Here is a 23228-nt window from a genome sequence, read left to right as displayed (position 1 = left end):
TTTTTTTGATAATTATTGAGAATATGTTTCTTTGAGTTAACAAAAAATTTATAATTATATTTGTTTTGAAGTTCAATTGAATTATTTTTCAACAATTTGGAAAAAACTTTATATTTTTGTATATATGACTGAGGAATGGTTTTTGATTGAATAATTGTAATAGAAATTTTTAATTGTTTTGAGACTTCTGGTTTTTTTATTGTTGAAGGAAAATAGATTGAAATATTGAAATAGGTGAAGGATAACTTCGTTTTGAATAATATGGTTTTGAAAGGATAACTTTGATGATGTAAAATTTTTTGGTTCAAAAATTTTTATGAATTTTTGTAACTGAAAAATGAAGGTATAATCTGAAGATATTGTCACACTCAGATCTTAATGAAAATTTGTCTGTAACTCGTAAATGTATTGCACATAAGCCTGGGTGACTGACTGACTTTGACTTGGAAAAAAACGAAATTTGACTGAAGCGATTGAAAAAAATTACGTCATTTAATAATGTGATTTTTTAAATTGAATAACTGCACATTAGAATGGTAACAATTTTCCATTTATACTTATTTCATATAAATATACAAATTTTGAAAAAAGTTTTTTAATTGAAATTAAAAACTTTATTATATGTCTTTATTTTTTTGAAAAGTTCCTTTTGTTTAATTTTCAAATTAAGAAAAAATTTCAAATTTCGATCAAATTTCTGTTTCCACTCATTAACATTCACTGTCATGAAAACAAAATCTTGATAATGTTATTATTTCCATTTTTGTGTATTTTCGTGAGTGGGAACAGAAATTTGATCGAAATATGAAATTTTTTTCTTTATGTGAAAATTAAACAAAAGGAACTTTTCAAAAAAATTGAGACATATACCTCTGTGATATTACAAGAGAAAATTGAAAAAATGACAAAATGACTGATAAGATATTTATGCTTTGTCAAAAAGGGTTATTAATAACGATTTCATAATTCTTTATTACAATAATAATTAATATGAAAATTGATAAAAAATGATTCTAATTATTTTGGAAAAATCAAATTTTTTATTTATGTGATCAAGTTCCCAATATTTATTTTATTTGACATAAAATGTCAGTTGAGGAATTTTTTTGTCACAATTTGTCATTGACCGTCAGACAAAATACAAAAAACGAAAAGATATTACAGATGCTGTCAACAAATCTTTTCCATAGTGCTTTGAAAAGTCTTCAGAAGTTTTTGCAATAATTTATGGTGAGGGAAAAAACCCGCACAAGGGAAAAAACCCGCACACATGACATTTTCTTTAGAATTAATCAATCAATTTCATATATGTGGAAGATTATTGCATTTTAAGTCTTCCATTAACTTCTTTTAGTCCAATATTTCGTATTTCAATAAAAAAATCAAAAACAAAAAATATTGATCTAAAGATCAAAAAAGATCAAAATTTTTTGTTTTTGATTTTTTTATTGAAATACGAAATATTGGACTAAAAGAAGTTAATGGAAGACTTAAAATGCAATAATCTTCCACATATATGAAATTGATTGATTAATTCTAAAGAAAATGTCATGTGTGCGGGTTTTTTCCCTTGTGCGGGTTTTTTCCCTCACCATTATTATATATAAATTTTAAAAAATAATTATTTTTTTTTTTTTTTTTTTTTTTTTTTTTTTTTTTTTTTTTTTTTTTTTTTTTTTCTTGTAACAGACGAGGCTTCAAGTTATTTGTCAGGTCACAGAGGTGTGCTTTATTAATTATGGGGAACTGACAGCATTGATGGAGATGGATTATTTTGATCAAAAAAATGTCAATGATGTCAGTTACAGGCAGCGCCTTGGAAGAAAGCACTATGGGTGAAGAACGAATTTCACTTGAGGAAGGATTGATAAATAGCATTTCAAATATTTTAATCGTTTGATATTCTTTTTCAAATCACTTTGAAAGATGAATTTTTTTTCTAAAGGCTGATGCTTTCGAAAAAAAGATGGAAGAGTTGAAAAAAGCTCATCGTCAATTAGTAAAACTCGAAAAATGTGGAAACTCAAAATCCGGTCCAAGTTTTGTTTTGTGTTTTACCAATTTTTAATCATTTTTTAATTTCATTTATTCTGAGTGTTTAAGCATCCCAAAAAAAATGACGAATATTTATCAAAAATATCCTTTGAAATTGTGAATAACAATTTTTTGATTTCTTACTCAAAAGTTGACGAACATGGAGCTGCAAAAAATGATTGTCACAGATATTTCATGTGCCCAAATTCAAAAGACGGTTTTCCTTGTGGTGTATTAGGAAGAAAATCATATCCTAATATCATCAAACATAATTGTCAATTATTAAAACATCAGCAAATATCAACATTATTAATGCAGCGACAACAACTTGCAATTCACAGCGAAATGGAAAAATCAAATTATGAAAAAGCAACAATTACAAGTGAGCTTGAAGATCTATATGTCAAAATGGTTTGCAAATGCAACGTTTCATTTTCAAAAGCATCGTCAGATGAAATGAATACATTTTTATCTTCATTAATGCGAATCAGTCAAGAAAATTCATCTTTATCACAAACATGGATTTTCCCATATCTTACAAGAAAAAAAGTTTCCTAGATGGTTTTGAAAAGCAAAACAACAACAAAGCTTGAAAGAATCAAATCAATAACAAATTAAAGCGTTTGCGTTTAACTGGACGGTGGATCATCTGGAAATTTTTCGTATTCTGTTGTTTCTGTTACTTCTCTTTCATTCTAGTCTTCTCCATTTTTCAGAGGTTTATGTCCTTGTTGTTATTCAACTGATGAATACTCTTATATTCGGGAAAATATCATCTCGGAATTCCAGTCGTTTTATGTGACAATAAGAAGTTTTTGTGCAGACGTGTTTTCTGCTCAAAAAAAGGTAATTGAAAAATTATCAAACGCTCATTCTGAAGAAAGCACATTTGTCGAACATCCTTTTGCAATAAAACCTGTACACATCAATTGTTGCAGCAATTTCACTAATCTTGTAATAAGTTCTTATTTCAGCAAAGTGCCTTTTCTTCCAGAAATCAAAAAGAAATTATTGCAATTTGCTCAATTTGCACATAGAAATTCCATCAGACTATTATTGAAAAAAACTGTTCATTCGTTCATTGTCACGAGGTGGTTCAGTTTGTTCAATTTATGTTCCTTTATTCGAAAAAAGAGCCAAGTTATTGAGAAAGAAAAATGGATTTCAAAAGAAGATTTAATTTACATCATGAAAGTTGAACTTTTTCTTCTTCCTTTGGTTAAGTTTCATCTTCATTTGGAAAGCAATAAAACAAAACTTTGTCACGTTTTCCTGTTTATTCAACGAATAATTGTAATTTTCATTGGAATTACAAGGTATCCATTATTTTCTGAAGAGAAATGGAATTATGCAATTTCTAATTATCTTATACAAATAAATAATTATTTTTGAATAGGCTCTCTAAGAGAATTCTTTTCTTCTTCGTTCGCTGTGATTCCAATTGGCATGGAATTATACAGAACACAATAGTTTTCGAATGAGTTTATCAATTATTCAAGATTTTTCGACAAGTTTTTTTCAGCTATTCAATCAACGAATAAAGCATCAAAAGAAAATCAGATCATTCACGAACATTAATTTATTACTCATTCTTTAGACAATTCTGCTGATTCGTTGTTGCGATGTCATTATTCAACATTTTATGCTATGTCTGAACCTTTCGAATTTCCAAAGGATAAATCAATTTTGTGTGGTGAAGAACAAATTCATGCCATTCGAAATTTATGTGATGACAAATATTCAAAAAAAAAATGTGGTAATGACTGTCTCGAATATATTCTCTGAACGAACAACAAAAGATTTATTGAAAAACGAACGATTATTTTCTGATGAATTCGAACAAACAATAAATGATTTGAATAATTTCACGGAAGCAAAGGATTCTTCTGAAGTGATGGAGGAAGCCCAAATGTTAAAGAGAGATTTAGAGAGTGAATCGGAAGACGAGTTCGGTTTGCAAGAGGCTGAAGACAAAGCAGTGAACGATTTGTTTGAATTATTTCCCTTCAGCAACCATCAACTTTCGGAAGTTCCACAATTAAGATCTTCTCACTTTTCTTCTTATTCATCGTATTCATCTTCATCTCCAAATCACTCTTCTTCTTCGGATAATTACACAATGATTGATGAAGCAGTTTCAACCGATAATCAAACAAAAAAAGAACGAAAACAGAACTGAATGGACATGGATGAAGACACAGAACTGCATGCATGCATGAATGAAGATGATCATGATGAATTTTCTGACAGCAGCAACAGTGAAAATGATAAAGATTATTTGAAAATTCTTTTTTATCCAAGAAAGAAATTAATAATTATGGAAGATTTGTATTTTAAAGAGAGAGAGTCTAATCAGATGATTGAAAGCATGATATTGATGGATTGGTATCCTCGATTGTCATCAGCATTTATAAAATACTGCAATAAGACCATTGGAAATTTAGACAAAAGAATAATAGAAGGCTGCGGTATGTTATTTCAACGATTCATGAAAAGCAGCTCATCTGAAGTCGTTGAGGAAGATGCATATATATTTTATTACGCTTTTTCTTTATATGGAGATCTGCAAATCGTCTATTCTGGGCTTTGTCTTGCGCTTGTAACTTCACCTTGCAGCGAAGCTTGCTGCGAAAGAGCCATTTCTAAAATGAAAAACATTATTGGAGAAAAAAGATATTGTTGAATCATGCAATCGTTGGAAGCACTTCTTCAAAGTTTGTTTCTTTATTTGCAATCAACTTTTTCATTAGTTCATATTCGCAAAATTTGTTTGTCTGAAAGGAATGATGAAAACAAAGTTTGTTTCTCTTTCGATGTGGGTGATTTTTTTGATATCATAAAAATTTTCGAAGTTGGATTAAAAAATTTTCACATTAATGGTTGTGGTAAAAAAAAAATTTCATTTGAAATAACAAGAAAATATAGTTTAATATATAATTATTATTTATTATTAGTTAATATTAATTGGTTTATAAATATTTTTATTTCGAATTTTGTGAAAAGTTTTTAAAAAATGTTCACATTCAGATATCGCACAAAATACCGGACAAGATCGATTTCACAATAACTGCAAGAGAAATAATTCTGTTAATTTTCCTCAAAATATTTCTCATCAATACAAACTCATTGGAAAAACAAGACTTTCAAAATAGCTTCATTTGTGCTCAGTGAAAATTAATTATTGAAATCTCGGAGAAACTCAAAATCCTATTTCTCCGAGATTTCAAAAATTATTTTTTCAGAGCACAAACGAGGAAGTCATGAAGGTCTTGTATGTCATGTGAGTTTGTATTGATGAGAAATATTTTGAGGAAAATAAACAGAATTATTTTTCTTGCAGTTATCGTGAAATCGATCTTGTCCGGTATTTAGTGCGATATCTGTATATCAAAACTTATATAAACAAAAAAAAGTTAAATTGTTTTAAAATCTTGATGATAATTATAACTGGGGCAAAATATTTTGCTTCAAGCATTTTCATTGAAAAATAATGAACTTTTCATTGACTTTCAGAGAACAAAAAACACATTATAATTGGGTCCATTTTTAAAAATTCGTGAAATGTTGGAAAATTTTAAGTTATGATTTCAATGACGCCTGTTTTTGAATATGGAAATCAAATTCATTTTAAAAATCTTTGAAAGGGAAATAATGTTATGAGTGAAGCAATTTTTTTATGCTTTGTGCATAAAAAGCTTGAAAGTCCATATTTTCCCCCATTTACGAATATTTTTCATATATTTGCTTGAGAAATTGATTTATAATGTTATAACAAAGTAATTAAAGATTGATTAAGATAATTACAAAACATTTGTTGAAAAACAAAATTTCTTCTCTTTCACAGATGGAAAAATATGATGGTTATTCATTTCATTTATCAAATAAACAACTGTGATGTTTGTTTTTGTTTCAAAGGAAATAATTCACAAAAGAAGTAGTTTTAATAAATTGGAAAAACAATATTGTTGAAATTTTTACAAAGAAAATAATTAAAATTGAATAGAAATTTGTAAATTTTGGTTTTAAACACAAAAAAAGCTTCTATGAAACGAACATCTTCATTTTATTTTCCTCCTTTCGTTTCTCCGTTGATTCTCCATATTTTCTTCCTCGTCTCTTATCCTTCATCCAGATATCCACACCTGATGCTCTTATCCTTTTGTCGCGACGTTCCTTTTCCATACGGGCTAAACAAAAAAGCTTTACGAATGCAATGGTTGATGGAGCAGAAGAGCGTACGTCTCTCGAAAGCTACTCCCTCACCTCTTCATCATTACAGCATCAGTCTCTGCATCCACCTCGGCTAAACTTTGAATCCTTCCCAGTCTCCTCCTCTTTGCTCTCTTGCAATTCCCTCGTGGCCATCTGCACATGTGCCCTGGATGGCTCCACTTCTCTGGCTGGCTTGGCTGCCACAGATCAAAGAACAATAATTGTTTTTCACTCCTCCAATAACACAAATAATGAATGTTCAGAGTAATAAGAGGATTATGCTTGTGTTTGTTTGTTGCGTGAGCGAAGAATCGACCAAGGGTGGATCCGATATTCAGTGCCTCGAATGAGACAAATCGCCGCTGCGCGTATCCTCCTGCATCCTCATACAGCGCATCTGCTCCCACACCGCCAGCAAAGGGGGTGGTCTCTTCATCGACTGCTTCCGCACTGTTGGCGCCCCTCCCATCTTCTTCTCCATCATCAACCTCCGCTTTTCATTGGGCTTCTCCTTCGCGGGAAAGTACCTTTTTCTCCGCTGCTCTAACACTTTGTATTTAATCAATGGAATTATCCTTTCCATTATCTTTCCAAAGACCTCTTTCACAAAAATACTCCTTCATCTACAGCTTTGAATTCTCCCGTTCCTGCTCCCTAGAAGTCAATATCCTCCCATTTATCATTTTCTGTTCCGTTCAACAGATTTTCTCTTGCAAAGACACTGGCTTCTCTGTCCGCTAGAGTGGCAAACCGCTTTCCCCTGCTCCTTCCTCCACACAGCCGTCCTCCACATCGCCACTTCCATCGTCAACATCCTCTGGATCTGCTGCTCCTCCTTCTTCGACGCTCTGACCTCCCTTGTAGACATCCGATTAGAGTTCGAATAGGATAGTCTTGTTCTTGTTCTTTTGAACACTATTAGTTGGCTACAGATGGATTTCTCAATAGCTATTTCATCCTTAAAGGTATTCCATCCTCTATGACTCCTTCGCATTCCCCTTCTTTTCTCTTTCTTTCCATCCTTTCCTTTTTCCTTCTCTCTCATCCTCCTTGCACAGATCTCTACTTCTTCGTCTTTCAGTGCCTTCATTCATTTTTCAGAAAGCCTAAACTCAGCAAAATAATTTTGTGTTCGGGCCAAAATCCACACTTCAACATAACACACAAACTTCTCAATGTCCCATCCATCAACAGGCAGAAGCAATCCGTTGTCTTCCATTGTACTTTTCCGCAAGCATGTCTCAGTACATCCGACTTAGTGGTGGAGAAAAGAAGAAAGTTTGAAGCGGAACGAACACTGCATTTCTTGAAGAACAAAGGTTGAAGAAACAGACGTACTAGGAGATTGCAAAAAAGGCTGTGGAACTTTTGCTTCACTTATATTAGAAGATGAATCCTAAGAAGAAGAAGTATCTTCTTAATTTATTTGCTGTGCTTGACGATTATCTTGTGAAATACAAAGAAAACTTACAAATAGTGAGTTTTTCTTATAAAGATCAGAAGAAGAAAAATTATAGGTTTTGAAATCAAACATCTTAAAACACATTCGCATTTTCACTTCTCTTTGGCTCCTAATGTTTTTTTTTTTTTTTTTTTTTTTTTTTTTTTTTTTGGAACATAATTTTCATCTTGCTTTTCTTTTTATTCTTCTTTTGATGGGCAAGATGGGATTATATCGAAGTGAAAATTTTTCATTTTAAATGTTATCAAACTATTTGGGTAATTCTTTTTGAAAAGTCGCAAGTGTTTAATTATCAAATAAATCAAAAATTTCATATATTGCTCAAATTTTTATAAACATACAACAAACTTCTCTTATCTGGAATCTATTTCTGGATAATGCTATTTTATTCATTCCAAAGAAGATTCGTGAGCAGAAACAGAAATTTGAACAAAATATGAAATTTTTGATTTATTTCAAAATTAAGCATTTGCGACTTTTCAAAAAGAATTACCCATTTGAAAACATATGTTATCACATTATTTTCATGTTAAATGAATAAGAAATTGATGATTAGGAAAAAAAAAAAGAAATATAAAAATTTAAAAAAAAATTCATTTTTGGGTCATGATTACAATGAATTATAAATCAATTAATCTTCGCTCCAATTTGATGCATTAGCACCATCAGAAATCTCATCACTTGAAGAATTGTCATCGTCTGGAACAGAAATATCATCTATATCAGGAACGTCATTATCGATTTCTTCTTCTTCTTCAATGATTTCTCTCTCATTTTCTCTTCCATAGACGATATATCCCACAATATCCATAAAAGAAACTTTCACCGTTTTTTTCACCATCCAAAAAGAAAGATAGTCTCCAATATATTTCTCTCTAATGCCATGTCTTGGAAAAAAAGATCTCAGATGTAACCTCATTCCTTCCACTGTATTTGTGCATGCCTGTGTAATTGGATCCACAAAATTTTTTGAATGATTCACTGTTTGATGAATGTGGCCATGATCCTTCAAGCTGCTGTACGCACGCCATTCATCGCTCATTATTGTGGTTCCTGGATGGATATGAGATTTTATTAGAGGAACAAGTGTTTAGGCACTTCGGTCTGGAACAATAAAAACAAATCTTCTTTTTGTAATTTTCTTATCTACATTTCTTTCAATTCCCCCAAATATCCATATCTGCTTTTTTCTTCAGCCTCTCTTATACTTTCTTCTTCTCTAAATACATTCGACGATTTCAACTGTTTTCCCCACACAACCAATCATGATAGGGTTTTGATTAATGATATTCATGCACTCAACACGTAAAACACTTCTCCAATATCCCACAATTTTTGGATCAACTTTTATAATAGAGCTTATTTGAGTTTGCATTAGCCCTTGCCATAGAAATTAAACTACTAAAAAAAATTTGCCCGGTCCAATTTTGTTATTTTCCTATCTTGTTTTTTTGAAAACTGTCCGTTTTTTGTTGCATTTGAAGCACATCCAATATCTGTAAGTTCATTTTTCATTCAATAAAGCCAAACTCATATGGTGAATAGTACACTCAGGATGTTTGTTTTGTTTAAACAAATCGATAAAACAACTGCCCAAACTGAAATTTTATTTGATCAAACCTATAAAACGATTGTTTCACACAAAATTCTATTATTCACATAAAAAATATACTTGTCATATTCTAGCATTTTAAATAACATCAATATTGTTAGAATACACAAATAAATATGTGGGTGATTTTTTTTGATATCATAAAAAATTCCGACGTTTGATCAAAAATTTTTTCCATTAAGGGTGGGGTTGAATCTAAAATATTTTATTTAATTATGTGAAAATATACATAATTATATTATTATTATTGTTTATTTTTCGTTTTTAATTTATTTCCAATTGTTATTATTACAAATTTTGAAAAAAACTTAAAATATTACCAAAAAATATCAAAATTTCAATAAACAGAACAAAACCAAAGTTTGCTGGTTTAAAAAACATGAAAACAACAATTACACTACATAAGTAATCAATTTCTTGAACAAAAAACTGTTTAATAATATTTTTGAAAAAAAAATAAGTTGAAATCGATAAACAAAAAATGAGAACATTCAATTTTCAGCGTTTAATCATCTGAATAGCTGACCCACCTTTTCAACAGCCTTTTCTCCATCAAATGCTTCAATTTCTTGCTCTTCTAAATTTTGTAATATTTGTGTTTTCTGTTTTGCTTCCATCTTTCTCGATATAAAACAGATTGTTTTCCCTCAGAAATTTATAGTTCTAATTCCCTTCTCAATTTACACATCATGAAGGCTTTCCATATGAATTCGCTCTCCCAACTCGATGGTCACCCTGCACAACGAGATATCCCGCTTTCATTCATTTTCATTCTTTTCCACTTCCTGCCCTGAAAACAACACAAAAACAGTCAACAGGCAAATATTCATATAAATAAAATAAATAAATGTCAAACTGCTCTTCGACTGTTTTTTGCCAAACAGCCTCATTTCCACAGCCATCATCATTCCAAAAATTCAATCTCTTCATTTCAGTCTCAGAATGGTCAAATTGCAGCTTAGAATGTGTTTCCACAAAATACATTGTATATTTCACTGGAGGGTCTTTTCAGCCCGTACACGTTGTCATGGATGTCCAGAGGGGTTTTTTCTATTTTTGGCATGATCTTCTCCTTTAATAATATTCTCAACAATCCAAAATCGTATTTGATGTTTATCTCATCAACACCATGCATAGGAAGGATATGGTGCAGCGAAGAGATGGAAGAGAATTATTTGAAGCAGGGGGTGAAAGTTGAGTGTTTTTTAGAATGTTAATATTTCGAGAAAGGTATTTTTTGAATAAACAAAATTTGGAGACAGAGGGATGTGGAAGGGCATGTGGAGATTTGGAGAAAAAAATAATGTTTAAATATAGAGAGAAAGTTGGGGGTGATGAAGAAGGACTTATTGACGATTGGAAAAATGGATTTTGAAAAGAAATAAAAGAGGGCAAAAGAGGGAAAGAAGAAGAAAATTGAGATACGTTCAAGTGGAAGAGAGGTATATTTTATGAGAGGAGATAATATTTTGGAAAAGAATGGGAAATATGAAGAAAAGGAGGGAATTGATATTTTTTGATGATTTTGTGAGCTGAATGGAAGTGGAAAATGGAACATAAAGAGATTTAAGAGTAATTGTCATTTTCTATTTTTGAGGGGAAAAAAAGGAAATCGCAAAAAGAAAGTGAATCGATTTTGAAGAAATCCAACTTGATTGACTTCCACAATCTGTTCTTCACATATTTTGTGATTGAATTTTTCAAACCAATCTGAAATTTATACAGCAAGCTAGCCATTTTGGCCAATCAACAACTTCATACAAATTATTCTCAACATCACAAATATCGTTCGACTGATTCCGCATTTCTCAACTGCATCTTTTTCTTCTTCTTCTTCTTCTTCTTCGCCTTCGTTTTCGTATTCTTCTTGACATTCTTTACATTTTTTGTCATCAACCTCATCAGATGTTTTGTAAATTTCTATTTTTCGTACAAACAGGTCAGAAACATTTTCTGTTTGTGGCAAGAATTGTAAGATAATCACTCAAAAGCTGCTAAAGATTGGGGGATATCCGATTTTATTGATAAGCTTGAATCTGCCTGTTAAAAATATTGTGATTACAGTTAACTGCTCCTTCGAAGTTTTCTTTTCAAACACAATATTTTGTCCAATCAATGAAATCATATGAAATCATATCAGCATCTTCTTCGAAAATATTTAAAAATAATAAATGGATTTCTCTGTAACTGCATGCATTCACCTTCCTCCTCTTTTTCAATGATATTTCCTCTCACTTCGTATTGGATCATTCCATCTTCCTTGGAATGAATATGAGCTGTTCAATCAACAACCAGATAATCCACCCTAATAAATATTTCATTCAGTTTGCCTTCTCTTATCATCATTATCATCGCAGTCAATGCATTCTGCAGCTTAGCTGGATGTGCAACTGAACTGCTTTCTTCTTCCGCAGAGGCGCATTCTGCTCTGCTTCAGCACTTCGTACGGCTTCCGCACTCCAGCTGTGCAAAACAGAGTGAATGAGGTGAATGGGCATCGAATGAGAAATGGCAGTGGAAGAGAGAAGGGGCTGCCAGCACATCGCAATGATCCACTAACTTTATGACGCCACCAAGGAGCAAAGAGCGAGGAGTGCGCGATCAAATGAAAGAGGCAAAGAGAGCGGAGTACAGTAGCAAGATGAACGCGGTGCAGAATAAAGGAAGACAGCAGGAAGAGCCTAAGGCGAAGACGAAGACGAACGAGAAAGACGAGTTTTGCACATCGCAAATTGACGCTTTCGACACAGGGCTTCCACAGGCAGTAACAGAAAGGAGGAGGAGGGACAGGGGAAGAGAAGAAGGAGGTGACGATGAAGATGAACAGCAGCAAACATTTTACTCGTTCGGCAGCACACCCTCATATGCCCAGCTGCACACTCAAAACATCACAGCTTCATCGACATTTGCTGCTCCTCCTTTTTCTCCCTTGCCACACGCCCCATTGTCTGCCCCTTCTGTTTTTGTTGTCACTTCGCCGAAGCCCCTTCCTCCATCGTCTCCCTCCACAGACTCCTTTTCAGTCAAATAGAAATAACTCGACATATCTTTCCCAAGCTCTGCCTCCTTATCTAACATTTCTTCTTCCTCTCCTTCTTCTCCTTCTTCAATTCCTTCCTCTCCTTCTTCTCATCTCCTTCTTCAATTTCTTCCTTCTCGCTGCCACCGCTTGTGACTGTGCCGATTTTTCGTGCGATTCTCTGGAAGAGTAGATTGGGCAATGCTGGTGTGTTTGCAAGCAGCAACGTATCAGCGACAAGGGATGTGTTTGAGCCATAGAGCATCCTTCTGAACTATGTAGCGTATGTGGCTAGCCAGGGGATTCGTGTGGGTGGGGAGAAGAAGGGGAAGGAGGGGAAGGGAGAGAAGAAGGATGAGAAGAGGAGTGCAAATGAGTTAGTGTGTGATAAAGATGAAAAGGGATCGTTGTGTCTGAAAGATTAATGCATCGATAATGAGAAAGATGAAGAAGAAGAAGAAGAAGAAGAAGAGGAAACAGAAGAAGAAGAAGGAGATGGCTTTGACAAAGACATTAGAAAGACTCAGAAAGAAAGAGGAGCAAAAGAAATGATGAAAACAACAAAAAAGAAGAATAAACCTGTAACGATTCAAACCACACTTTGCTTAGATTTTCTGCCTGAAATCAAAAATCGAAGAAGGATTCAGCAGCAAATTATTGAAACGCTATTCACTTTCTCAGCATTTTCATTTTCCGACTCATCTCCTTCATTTCTTCCTCTTCTTCTTATTTCCCATTTCTTCTTTCTTCTTCTTCTTCCTTCTCATCATCTTTTTCCCCCTTATCCTCTTCTGCCTCTTCTCGCTCCACAAGTTCTGCTGGCGTAAAAGCTGCTGGTGACAGAGCCACATCTTCCATCCTCAGCACCGCCTTCTCCATCCCCTTCTCTTCAGCTTCTTCCTTGCATTTCATTTTATCCCTCGCCCAATCACCTCGTCGTCTATTTTCGTTATAAGACGCATCGACTGCGGTGATAAAAACTCCATCAACACTGTCGCAGATAGAAGCAGCGAAAGGACAGACAGATTGTAACCTTCAAGAACGAATTCGCATCCACTGCAGAACAGATATTTGCTCTTAGATTTCGTTCACATCGAAGCAGCAAACGAAAGAATCTGCTCCAATTGCTAAACAGAAAGCATCTCCAAAGCCCCTCATCACAGGGATGTCCAACAACCCCACTCAGCATATAGCGTATTACCACATCATATGCCCGTGGCGACAGCAGCAGCAACGACAGCCGCATGCAACTCGAATTCATCTCAGCAGCCTTTCTTTACCGTCCATTACTGTTGCCAACGTGTATGATGCTGACAAGATCGGTGCATCCGAAGGATCAATCGCAGGCGATGATGACAAAGACGAAGATGAAGAAGGCTTATCACCTCCTGCCATCTTCTTCTCTTCGCTTCTCCGCCTCTGGAATGGCGAAGTTAAAAGGCACGCTGTTCCAGTTGAAGAAAGAAGAAGAAAGAAGAATGAATAGAGGAAGAGAAAGAAGAGCATCTATCAAAGTTCGAGAATAACTTGGAATTTTTTTGTTCAAAGCGAAGATTCCGAAAGAGACAAGTGAAAATGTTCCCAAAATCTGATAAATCGGAACATTTTGTGAGAAAATTGAAGAATACAATTTTTCTGTCAGCTCAATAATTGAAGGATCTGTCTCTTTCTCACTATTCCCCAGCATTTCCATGTATCTATCTGTTTGTCATTTGTAGTTAAATGAATAACATTTAACATTTCTATCATTTTCATTGGCAAAATATCCTTATTCCTCCTTCTCCTTCTCCTTCTCCTTCCTCTTCCTCTTCCTTCGTTCACCTCTTCGATCACGCAGAACCGGCTGATCTTCATGTCAGGAAAGAGTCCACATTCTGAAGTTTTTTGATTTCTGTGTGCCAAGTTGACGCTGCTCATGGTGCAGCTGAACTTGTTGAAGGAGTTGAAGGAGAAGGTGTTTGCGAGAGAGGTGAGGTGGAATATGTTGTGGTTGTGAAAAGTGAGACCGTTGATGAACGTGTGGTTGAAGAAGAGGGAGCTGACTGAGAGGAGAAGATAATAAAGAAAATGAACGAAGTGAATTCGCAGAAAAAACTTAATGGCTCTTTTTTCGTTTGAGAAGCGATAAAAGGATGTCATGAGATGAATGGAGAGAAAAGTGTTGGAGATAAAAGAATACAGCATGGGCAACATTATCAAATGGGGGATTCAGATGAAGGAGAGCAGAAACGGAAGAAAGATGGGCAGCGGATGAAGAAGAATGCCAGAATATCATTTCATAAGAATAATTAGGAAAGAAAAGTGGAATTGACTCTGTTGTGATCTTCGATTGTAATTTCTCCTCCATTTTGTTCATTGTTTTATAAAGTCGTTGGAATGAACTGCTGGAGCAGGAACTTGGTGATGATGTTTCAGATCAATAAATATAAAAAACATTGCATCCAATTTTAAAAAAACTAATTATGGATATTAATATCTATCTGTATTATTTTTAAATTTATTAGTACTGTTCATTTAGTCTTGAAACTTCTATTTTTCTTTAAATGATTGATTTTGCACTTTTTTAATGAACTTGATCATTAAAATCCTTTTTCAACAAAAACATTAAAAAAGGTGTGTTTTTTTGCATATAATAATAAAACAAATACATATTACAGAAATAAAAATAAAATACTTGCTATAAATCAATTAACCTCTTTGATCAAAAAATACCACAATAGTTTTTATTTTTTCGATTTTTGATCTTTTTTTATGATTTCAAAAAAAATCACCCATGTTGCAATAGAAAAATTAAAGTTTTGAAAACTTCGATATAATACCATTATGCCAAATGTTTTGTTTTTATTACACTTCATTATTGAAGAAATTGTTTTTCATATTAAATTTTTATTTTTATCATTTTATTATATTAACAAAGAAATAATCAGTTTTGTCATTGCATGTCATTTAAAAAAATGAAATGCAAAAATATCACGAAAAAATTGATTGTGAAAAAAAAAGAATATAAAAGTTGTTAGATAAATGTTAACAGTTTATGAAACTGTATTTCACATTTTATGGGAAAGTCTGGTTCGCTGAGAAAAAAGACTTTATAAAAATATGAAAAAACGCAATAACTCAATAAGAATCAAACTTCAATAATAAAACAAACTTTTAATGAATTGTTCAAAACATGTTAAAACATTGTATCAAAGTGAAAAAAGCCAATCAACGTTTGTTGAAAGTTGGCAGTCAAAAACAAAAAAGTGCCAATAAGGGAAAAAGTCCCATTAAAAAGTTGACCCTAGGAAGATGTCAATTAAGCATGTGTTACACTAAAGAAAAATTGTGCTTGTGGTTGTCAGTGACAAAACAGAAATGTCAGTAGATAATTTCACTTTTTATTTAAGTGTTTTATTTTTCATTTTCTTTTCAATTTTATTTTGTATTGTTTCTTGACAAAATATTAATAAATATTGTCATTTATACTAAATTTATAATTTTTTAGAGTGACAATTTTTGATTAATTTTAATAACTTGAATGAACCATAAATTTATTTTCGAATTTGCCACGATTGATTTTTGAGTTTCATAAAAACAATTTATAAAAAAATGAAGAAGGAATACTATTGAAAACGATCTGCCCATCGAAATTCTTATTATCCAAACAGAAAATTGCTGAACTTATGTTTTTTCATTCAGCAATAAAAAAAAATGTGACATTGTTTTTGTGTCATATTTAGAAAGCTAATTCGTTGCAATCAACACACTGGAAAAGAGTGTGAATACTTCTATCGTATTTTTTTATTGATCTTCAAATTAGAAGAGTCATTCATGAAAGTTTGTTTTTTTACAAATTTGAATTAACCTCGAGACAGCTAGGAATTTGTGTGCTATTGAATAAATGCATTTCGCTCAAATTTTTATATTCCGAAATTCTTGTAATTTAATAATCAAAAAGTTCTTTATTGAATTTGAAATAGCAATATCTGGTTTTTTTTTTAAATTTCAAATTTTAAATAATAATTGTTAAAGAGAATGAAAGTGTGAAAAACTATAAAACCCAGTTAATGTTTCAATGAATAAAGATTAATCGAACAGTTCTTAAATTTGTTGTGAATTTTTATCTTTACAACTTTTTTTTCCATTTTAACATCATTGGAACTATTGTTATTTTAACTTCATTCAGAAAAATGAACTATATATTTGCATTAAATTGAAATAGGAAAAATACTTAAAGAATGAGAAAGTTTGTTTCTTTGAATTAATCTTCAATAAAGATGTTTATTTTATCGAACATTTTCAAGTTAGACGGATAATTGTGAAAGAAGAATTGCATTAGCAATACAAAAAGAATATGAAAAATATGAGAAACAGATGAGGATCTTATTAAACCTGTGATGTTTGAGATTTGAGTTGAAACAGTGAAGAATTAAATTATAAGTATTATTTCTTTATCGTTATCTTTTTATTCTCATTGAAAAACTTATCATAAATTTATCGCAACCAATTCCTTCAGAGAATCTTTCGAAGAAGAGAAAAAATTGAAGCAAACATGATGGTGAAGAATTGTTCTTGACTAATTACTCAGACAATACTCCTTGTCTGCAAATGTTAGCATAGCAATGCATGAATGAATATCTGCTCTCACTGATTCTTCAGAAAAAAATGAGTTTGATGTTTGTTGATGCAACATTGCGAACTCACAACCTGTAACTTTTATCATGAATGTTGCCTATTCGATTTGATTTTTATGAAAATGAAGAGAAAGAGAAGGAAAAGATGTTAGGAGTGAAATAAAAAGTGAAAAACGCGATGGAGGATAAAAATAAACACAAAGTGGAAAAATGACTGTCTAAATGGACTTTGAAAAAAATTCAAGAGATGAGAATTTTTTAAAAGCAATGAGAACATTACATTCACAAAGTTCACAGAAGAAGAGTACCTTCAATGTTATCATCTCCGGAAAGTTCAGATGGACTCAAAGCGAGCAATGATGGATAATCTTTATTTATTTAATTTATTCCTCATCTTCCTTCCTTTCTTCTTCTTCTTTTTCTTCTTCTTCTCCTTCGTTTGGTTCACCTGCCTTTCCTTCTCTTTCATCTCCTTTGAATCTGCTGCCGTTCATCACCGAATCCCAAACACACACATGTTTGTCTGAGCATCTGCTGATTCTTCCAACTTCTCCTCTGCACAACACAGACTCCCCCAATCGCCATCAGCATAGGAACTGCAAAAATACCTCCCACTTCACATTCGTCCCACAAAGTCACCATTGCGATCGTAAGGCTCAATCATCATCAGCATTAACTTCTGTATCTTCTTCTTCTTCCACTTCCCCTTCCCCTTCCCCTTCCACTTCCACTTCTTCTATCTCTTCTTCCTTTTCTCTTCCATCCATCTTCTCTTTAACGACTCGCCATCGGCTGGAGCAGCGGCTGTAAGTTGCTCATAAGCACTTGTCTCTCATCACATTACGCAACCATTTCTCCATCGCGTACAGAATCTACCGATGGAGAAATTCCCACTTCGGAGGAATTCCTTGAAATTAGCGAGAGTCAATTTTCCAGGAATTTTGGAGAAAAAGAAGAGAGAAGGAAAATGAGGAGAAAAAAGTGGTGAACCTCTCAATGAAGTGAAAGAGTTCTTTGATTCTTCTGTCTTTTTGAAATATCATATGTGGAACAAGTTTCTTTTGCAGTTCAATTTTGAACTAATTGGAGGAGGAAAATATGACATGATTGTTATAAGGTGGAAACATAAGTTATTCAGCTTGATAACAATGATGAGAAAGAAGAGGAAGAAGCAAGACATGATGGTGATGGAGATAATGATGAGAGTGAAGAAGAAGAGAAAAAAGAAGAGACGAATCTTCGTTGTAATTGCAGTGATAACAGCTACAGTGAAAACGAGAATGGAAATAATAACAGAAGGAAAGTCAAACAGAGAAAGATGCAAAAAGAGCAGAAAAACAAGAGAAATGAAGAAGAAGGCGCAGGAAAGCCTTAACAGCAGGAATGAAAAGACTTATCCCAAATGAACTACAAAGGAGCCATTGATGATTGTGTTATTGTCTGATGAAAGCATTGACGAAGGAGAAACAAATCAGAACTATAATTTACAAACACACAAAGAAATTTAACTGAGAATGCGAAGGAAATACAAAGCAAAACAGGAACAGAACCAGAAAAAAGCAAAGAAAAATCTATTTTCTTTGATTTTGCCTTTTCACTTCCATTTCATCGTATTCTGAATGTATCGCCATCTTCACAGGTGCAATCAACAACTATTCTTTCTCCTCTTCAACCTCTTCAACCTCATCCTCCTCTTCCTTCTTTCTCTACTTTTTCAACTTTTTCTTCATCATCTTCTTCCTCTTCTGTTTCTGTTTCTGCTATTTCTGCAATCACCACAACTAATGTGTTATCTTCTCCATTGGGCTTCACTCCAAAGAACTCGACAGTCACACTGGAGTTGTCGTGTGTGAATAATACATCCACTCCACAGCCTCCCATTGTGATTTCTGTCTCTTCTGTTTCACAAGCACCATCTTTTTCTTCTCCTTTTTATTCCTCTTCTTCATCTTCATCTTCGTTTTCATCTCCTTCCAGCCAAAACTCCAATTCCAACACAAATTCTTCTGGATATCTTCTTCCTCTTTCTTCAAAGTCTTCTTGCCAGCTATTTCAGTCTTCTTCTCTTTCCTGCGCTGTTTCCATTTGCTCTTCACATTCTTCTTAACCTCCATCTCATTCTTCGTCTCCTTCCCTTTCCCCTTCTTCTCCCTCCACCTCCATCTCTCTCTCTGCCACCTACTGCACAACCAGCATCCCTCAGCGTTTCTCTCCCTCTCCTTCATTCAAAGAACTCCCAGAGATAACAGAGCCAGCCTCGTTCTCTTTTCGTTTCTCCTTCAAGAGCGCACCCCGCCTCCGCAGCTGCTTCTTGACTCCTTTTTGACTTAGTATCATAACTCACAATTGAAACAAACATCCCATTCTTCTCACTCATCGCAGTATGTTGACATCACAGCCAACAACATAACAAACGAGATCGAAGAGAACAACAACTCAAAAGGTGCGCTCCTTGTCGATGTGGCTGGCAGCAAAGGGGCTGAGGCAGTGAAGCGACATGCGTTCTTCAGTGGAATTAACTTGAAGAGCGTGTATGCAGAGGAGCCTGTGTTCCAGCCGTGATTAAGAGCGAGGAGGATCTGACGAATTACTTTGAGAACAGAGACGAGAGATTTCTGGTGAGAGTAATCAACACAGACGACGTGGATATGCACATGAAGAAGGCGCAGAGAGAGAGAGAGAGTGGGCAGCAGATTCTGAACGAGATAGCAGCAGAGACGCGGTATACGAAGATGAAGCAGTGTGCGAGAAGAAGCCGGAAAGCACAGAAGAAGAAGAGGAAGAAGATGAATTACGGGGTTAGAGGGAGAAGAAGGAGAAAAGTCAGGAGTTTTGTGCAGCGCGACACGACAGACGAGACAACTGAGCTGATGACGACCACGAAGCCTGTTGATAGAGTGCTTTCACATTTTTCTCTGGAGCTGCTGGGAAATTGTGGGAATTGAAACAATTACAACACGTTGAAAGTGGTCAGACAACATCCAGTGAGTCAGAAGATGGGCAAGACGTCTCCTTCGGATGCTTCGACTGCTTCTCACACAGTTGTTACAGCAGCTTTTGATTATATCAACAGCAACAACGGAAACACCAGTGGCTTGGAAGCACAATGTGAACAAGCAAGTCCCAATATGAATTCAAATATGAATGCAAGCTCAATTTCAAGTTGGAATGCAAATTTAAAACGACATCAACTCACAGCCACAGTTGAGTCACCACTCCACCAAGCCAACACTCTTTCTGGGTCATCTCTTATTCCACACAACCAGTTCAGCCTGGCGAGGCTGCCTTCGATGCACGAGATTGAAATGCCTTCTCCATCACTTCCTCATCTTTCACAACAAAATCAAAAGCAGAACATTCCGCAACAACAACAGCAACAGCAACAAACTCATCTTCCTCCTCCTTTTTCTTCGCATGGAAGTCTGTCATTTTTATTTGGATCGATGGCTGAGAACACGTCAAAGGAAACGAATGAGAAGAAAACACGGAGAGAAAAGAGTGAGATGTTCCACAGGCTGATGAACCAGATAAACTCTGTCTCGGCACAGGCAGTGATGGCTGCTTCTGCTTCGTATGCTTCTCCTTCTACTGCTTCTGCTTCAACAGCAGCTGCGATGGCTCATCCACAGCTGCTGCTCCAGCCACCCCTGACACCATATCCAACCAGGCTGGACATTCCACCTTTCCTTCACCCGCTTTCTTCTCACTTATCTCTTTATCCTTCTTTTGTTTCTCCAATCTCTCTGTCCAAATCCTCTACTAAATCCACTATTTTTAGCACGTCTTCTGATAAGTCAATCTCTTTCCCTTCCCCTTCCCCTTCTGCTTCTGCTTCCTTTATCTCTGCCTCATCTTCCACTCCTCGCTCTGATTTGGAGCAGTGTGCAGCACTGCCCCTCTTCTTGCCCTCTCCCACACAGTCACTTTCATTAACACTGCCAATTTCTTTGCTTCCTCCTTTCATGGTGCCTTTCCTGCCTTCTTCTTTTTCCATTCCACATTCAGCAAGTTCTCTTTCTTCATCACTTCTGCTAGTCGTCATCCCAACACATTCAGCTCTGTCTTCTTCTTCTTCTTCTTCTTCTTTATCATCATCCATTCTTCTCACAAATCTGACTTAAGCTTTCAATTTCATTTCCTCTAAACTAAAATCCCCTTCCAACACTTCCGCATAGATTTTAAATTAATTGATGAAAGTTGAAAAGGGAAGAGGAAAACTTAACAACGAATGTGATACAAGAGAGTGAGAGAGAGAAACAGGAGAAGGAGAGAAACGGAATAAAGAAAAGGAGAGGTGAATTTTAAAATAGAATGAAATAAAAGAAGAGTAAATAAAGAACGAAGATTTGGAATAAGATCTTGACATGGAAAAGATAAGAAAATAAATGTTAGCATCGACTGTGAAGATAAAGCCTATAAGTTAACCAAAATATATTCAGCTATGTAAAGGATTGATTCTATCAAAATGGAAATAATTAGAAACAAAAAAAATAATAACTGAAGGAAAATAATACCAAATAGATTGTTGATGAATTTGTGAACTAATTTCAGTTGTTGAATTCGTTGATTCAACCTTCTTCATCTAATGCACTATCTTTGCAATTTTTCAAAAGAACATTTTTTTTTCATTTATGTTTGATTAATAAAAGATTATTAAGAAAAAAAAATACAAACTTCATTTCCAAATGTTTGTGTATTGTTACAGGAATAATTGATGAAATGAATAATCAAGTTAAAAGTTTTTCATAGAATGAAAATATTTGGATTTTTTTTTTGTTTTGTTTAAATTAAAAAAAGAGAAGCATTATATTCTAAGGAGAGCATCCAGCGTCTGAATGCTTATTGGAAAACGTTTATCACCGAGAATGAATCTCATTTTGGATATGATTCGTTCGCAACTTGCTTCGCTGCAAGGAGAACAGATCAGAGTCAAGCAGAGTCCTGAGAAAACCATTTGCAGATCTCCGTAGGAGGAAAAGGCCCTGTAAAAAACTTCTGAGTCTTTTTCAATCACACTTTCTGGGCTTGATTTCAAAAACCTTTGAAAAATTAATAAGCATCCATTTATGTATTTTTCTTCCAGGTGTCGAATTGATTTTCTTGTGTACTTCGAGAAAGCTTCAAATAATCGTGAATACCAATCGGCTGTTAAGTAATTTTCTATGTTCTTCAATATTTCCATTTCTTTTTCAAAAGATAATTCATTGCACAATTCAATCTTTCTTGTCGAGAAAAGAAGTTCAACTTCATTTTCATCATGCACGCTGATATCCATTTCTTGTTCATCATCATTTTCTTCAGAATTGTCTTCGAAAGCACAAGATGAATTTCTTAGTTCAAAATCAATCGAATGTGGCTCACTTGTATCGTTAAATGTCAATGTCGAGGAAACTTCGGAGTTAATCTCTTGCGAGAAAGAGCTGTTGAAACATAAAAGTTGACAATTTGAAGAAGATAAGGATGAAGCTGGTGATAGCAAGGATGAGGAAGAGGATGAAGATAAAGCAGAGACTGAGGCAGATGCCGAGGAAGAAGAAGACGACGACGAAGAGGAGGAGGAAGAGGAGAAAAGCACTGCCGTTCTTTAGAAGTTTCATTCGCAATTGTTTCTGATTCAAAATTTCGTGAAGATCCAAATTCGAACATATCATCAGAGGCAAGTTCTTCTGCCAGAAGTAATCCAAGTTCATCGTCTTCTGAATCGCTTTCTGCTTCTTCTTCTCCTGAAATAATATTATTCTCAATAGAAAAAACAAATTGATCATTTTCAATTTTCTGTATCAAATCCAAAATACTTGCAATACACTCTTTATTGATTAATTCCGATTCTCTTGATGTAATATTATTCTTTGCTTGGAAAAACCCGTCAATTGTTAAACAATGATTATCAACATGATTATCTTGATTTTGCAAATGCGACAAAGCTGACAATTGAGCCTCGGTATTCAATACAGAGTTTGTTGATAAATATGCTTTTTGCGTGTTTGTCGAAACTTTTTGAGATAATTGCAATGAGGCAAAATTTTGAGGAGAAAAGTCTGAAGCATCTGAAGATAGAGAATGTAACTCAGAAGCACCATCCAGACTTACTGTTTTTGTTGAATTCTCTGTATGATTTTTCTCCTTTTCTTTTTCTTGGTAATTTGAAACATTTATAAAGTTTTGAGTGAACATTTTGAGTCTGTACAATTGCATTCCAATGGGAGTTAATGAAAACGCTAAAGGAATTATTTGACCATAAGTTCCCATGAAAAAATAATTATGTAATAAAAC

The 23228-nt window shown here is 34.1% G+C and overlaps 9 protein-coding genes across 9 annotated transcripts; 4 read left to right on the top strand and 5 right to left on the bottom strand.

Annotated features, from left to right (window-relative positions):
* Window positions 1–6315: 6315 nt before the first annotated feature.
* On the bottom strand, window positions 6316–7465 carry MONOS_11886 (uncharacterized protein; the record flags this gene model as incomplete). Its single annotated transcript, XM_067864458.1, has 4 exons — window positions 6316–6443; window positions 6637–6795; window positions 6998–7103; window positions 7397–7465. The coding sequence occupies 4 exons, from the start codon at window positions 7463–7465 to the stop codon at window positions 6316–6318; spliced, it is 462 nt and encodes a 153-aa protein (XP_067728226.1).
* An 874-nt stretch (window positions 7466–8339) lies between these two features.
* On the bottom strand, window positions 8340–8750 carry MONOS_11887 (uncharacterized protein; the record flags this gene model as incomplete). Its single annotated transcript, XM_067864459.1, has 1 exon — window positions 8340–8750. The coding sequence occupies one exon, from the start codon at window positions 8748–8750 to the stop codon at window positions 8340–8342; it is 411 nt and encodes a 136-aa protein (XP_067728225.1).
* Window positions 8751–11883: 3133 nt separating this feature from the next.
* MONOS_11888 (uncharacterized protein) lies at window positions 11884–12351 on the top strand (the record flags this gene model as incomplete). The annotated part of the gene is made up of 1 exon (XM_067864460.1): window positions 11884–12351. The coding sequence occupies one exon, from the start codon at window positions 11884–11886 to the stop codon at window positions 12349–12351; it is 468 nt and encodes a 155-aa protein (XP_067728224.1).
* Window positions 12352–12391: 40 nt separating this feature from the next.
* MONOS_11889 (uncharacterized protein) lies at window positions 12392–12604 on the bottom strand (the record flags this gene model as incomplete). Its single annotated transcript, XM_067864461.1, has 1 exon — window positions 12392–12604. One exon carries the CDS (start codon window positions 12602–12604, stop codon window positions 12392–12394), a length of 213 nt encoding a protein of 70 aa, XP_067728223.1.
* Window positions 12605–13504: 900 nt separating this feature from the next.
* On the top strand, window positions 13505–13825 carry MONOS_11890 (uncharacterized protein; the record flags this gene model as incomplete). Its single annotated transcript, XM_067864463.1, has 1 exon — window positions 13505–13825. One exon carries the CDS (start codon window positions 13505–13507, stop codon window positions 13823–13825), a length of 321 nt encoding a protein of 106 aa, XP_067728222.1.
* Window positions 13826–18638: 4813 nt separating this feature from the next.
* On the bottom strand, window positions 18639–18836 carry MONOS_11891 (uncharacterized protein; the record flags this gene model as incomplete). Its single annotated transcript, XM_067864464.1, has 1 exon — window positions 18639–18836. One exon carries the CDS (start codon window positions 18834–18836, stop codon window positions 18639–18641), a length of 198 nt encoding a protein of 65 aa, XP_067728221.1.
* A 616-nt stretch (window positions 18837–19452) lies between these two features.
* On the top strand, window positions 19453–19900 carry MONOS_11892 (uncharacterized protein; the record flags this gene model as incomplete). Its single annotated transcript, XM_067864465.1, has 2 exons — window positions 19453–19456; window positions 19482–19900. 2 exons carry the CDS (start codon window positions 19453–19455, stop codon window positions 19898–19900), a joined length of 423 nt encoding a protein of 140 aa, XP_067728220.1.
* A 51-nt stretch (window positions 19901–19951) lies between these two features.
* MONOS_11893 (uncharacterized protein) lies at window positions 19952–21076 on the top strand (the record flags this gene model as incomplete). The annotated part of the gene is made up of 1 exon (XM_067864466.1): window positions 19952–21076. The coding sequence occupies one exon, from the start codon at window positions 19952–19954 to the stop codon at window positions 21074–21076; it is 1125 nt and encodes a 374-aa protein (XP_067728219.1).
* Window positions 21077–22331: 1255 nt separating this feature from the next.
* MONOS_11894 (uncharacterized protein) lies at window positions 22332–23204 on the bottom strand (the record flags this gene model as incomplete). The annotated part of the gene is made up of 2 exons (XM_067864467.1): window positions 22332–22678; window positions 23042–23204. The coding sequence occupies 2 exons, from the start codon at window positions 23202–23204 to the stop codon at window positions 22332–22334; spliced, it is 510 nt and encodes a 169-aa protein (XP_067728218.1).
* Between the last annotated feature and the right edge of the window lie 24 nt (window positions 23205–23228).

The sequence above is a fragment of the Monocercomonoides exilis genome (genome assembly GCF_001643675.1).
Source record: "Monocercomonoides exilis strain PA203 chromosome Unknown scaffold20-1493094, whole genome shotgun sequence".
In the NCBI taxonomy this organism is placed as follows: Eukaryota; Preaxostyla; order Oxymonadida; family Polymastigidae; genus Monocercomonoides; species Monocercomonoides exilis.
Note: the sequence above shows the minus strand (reverse complement) of the source record. Positions and strands in the feature narration are given on the sequence as shown.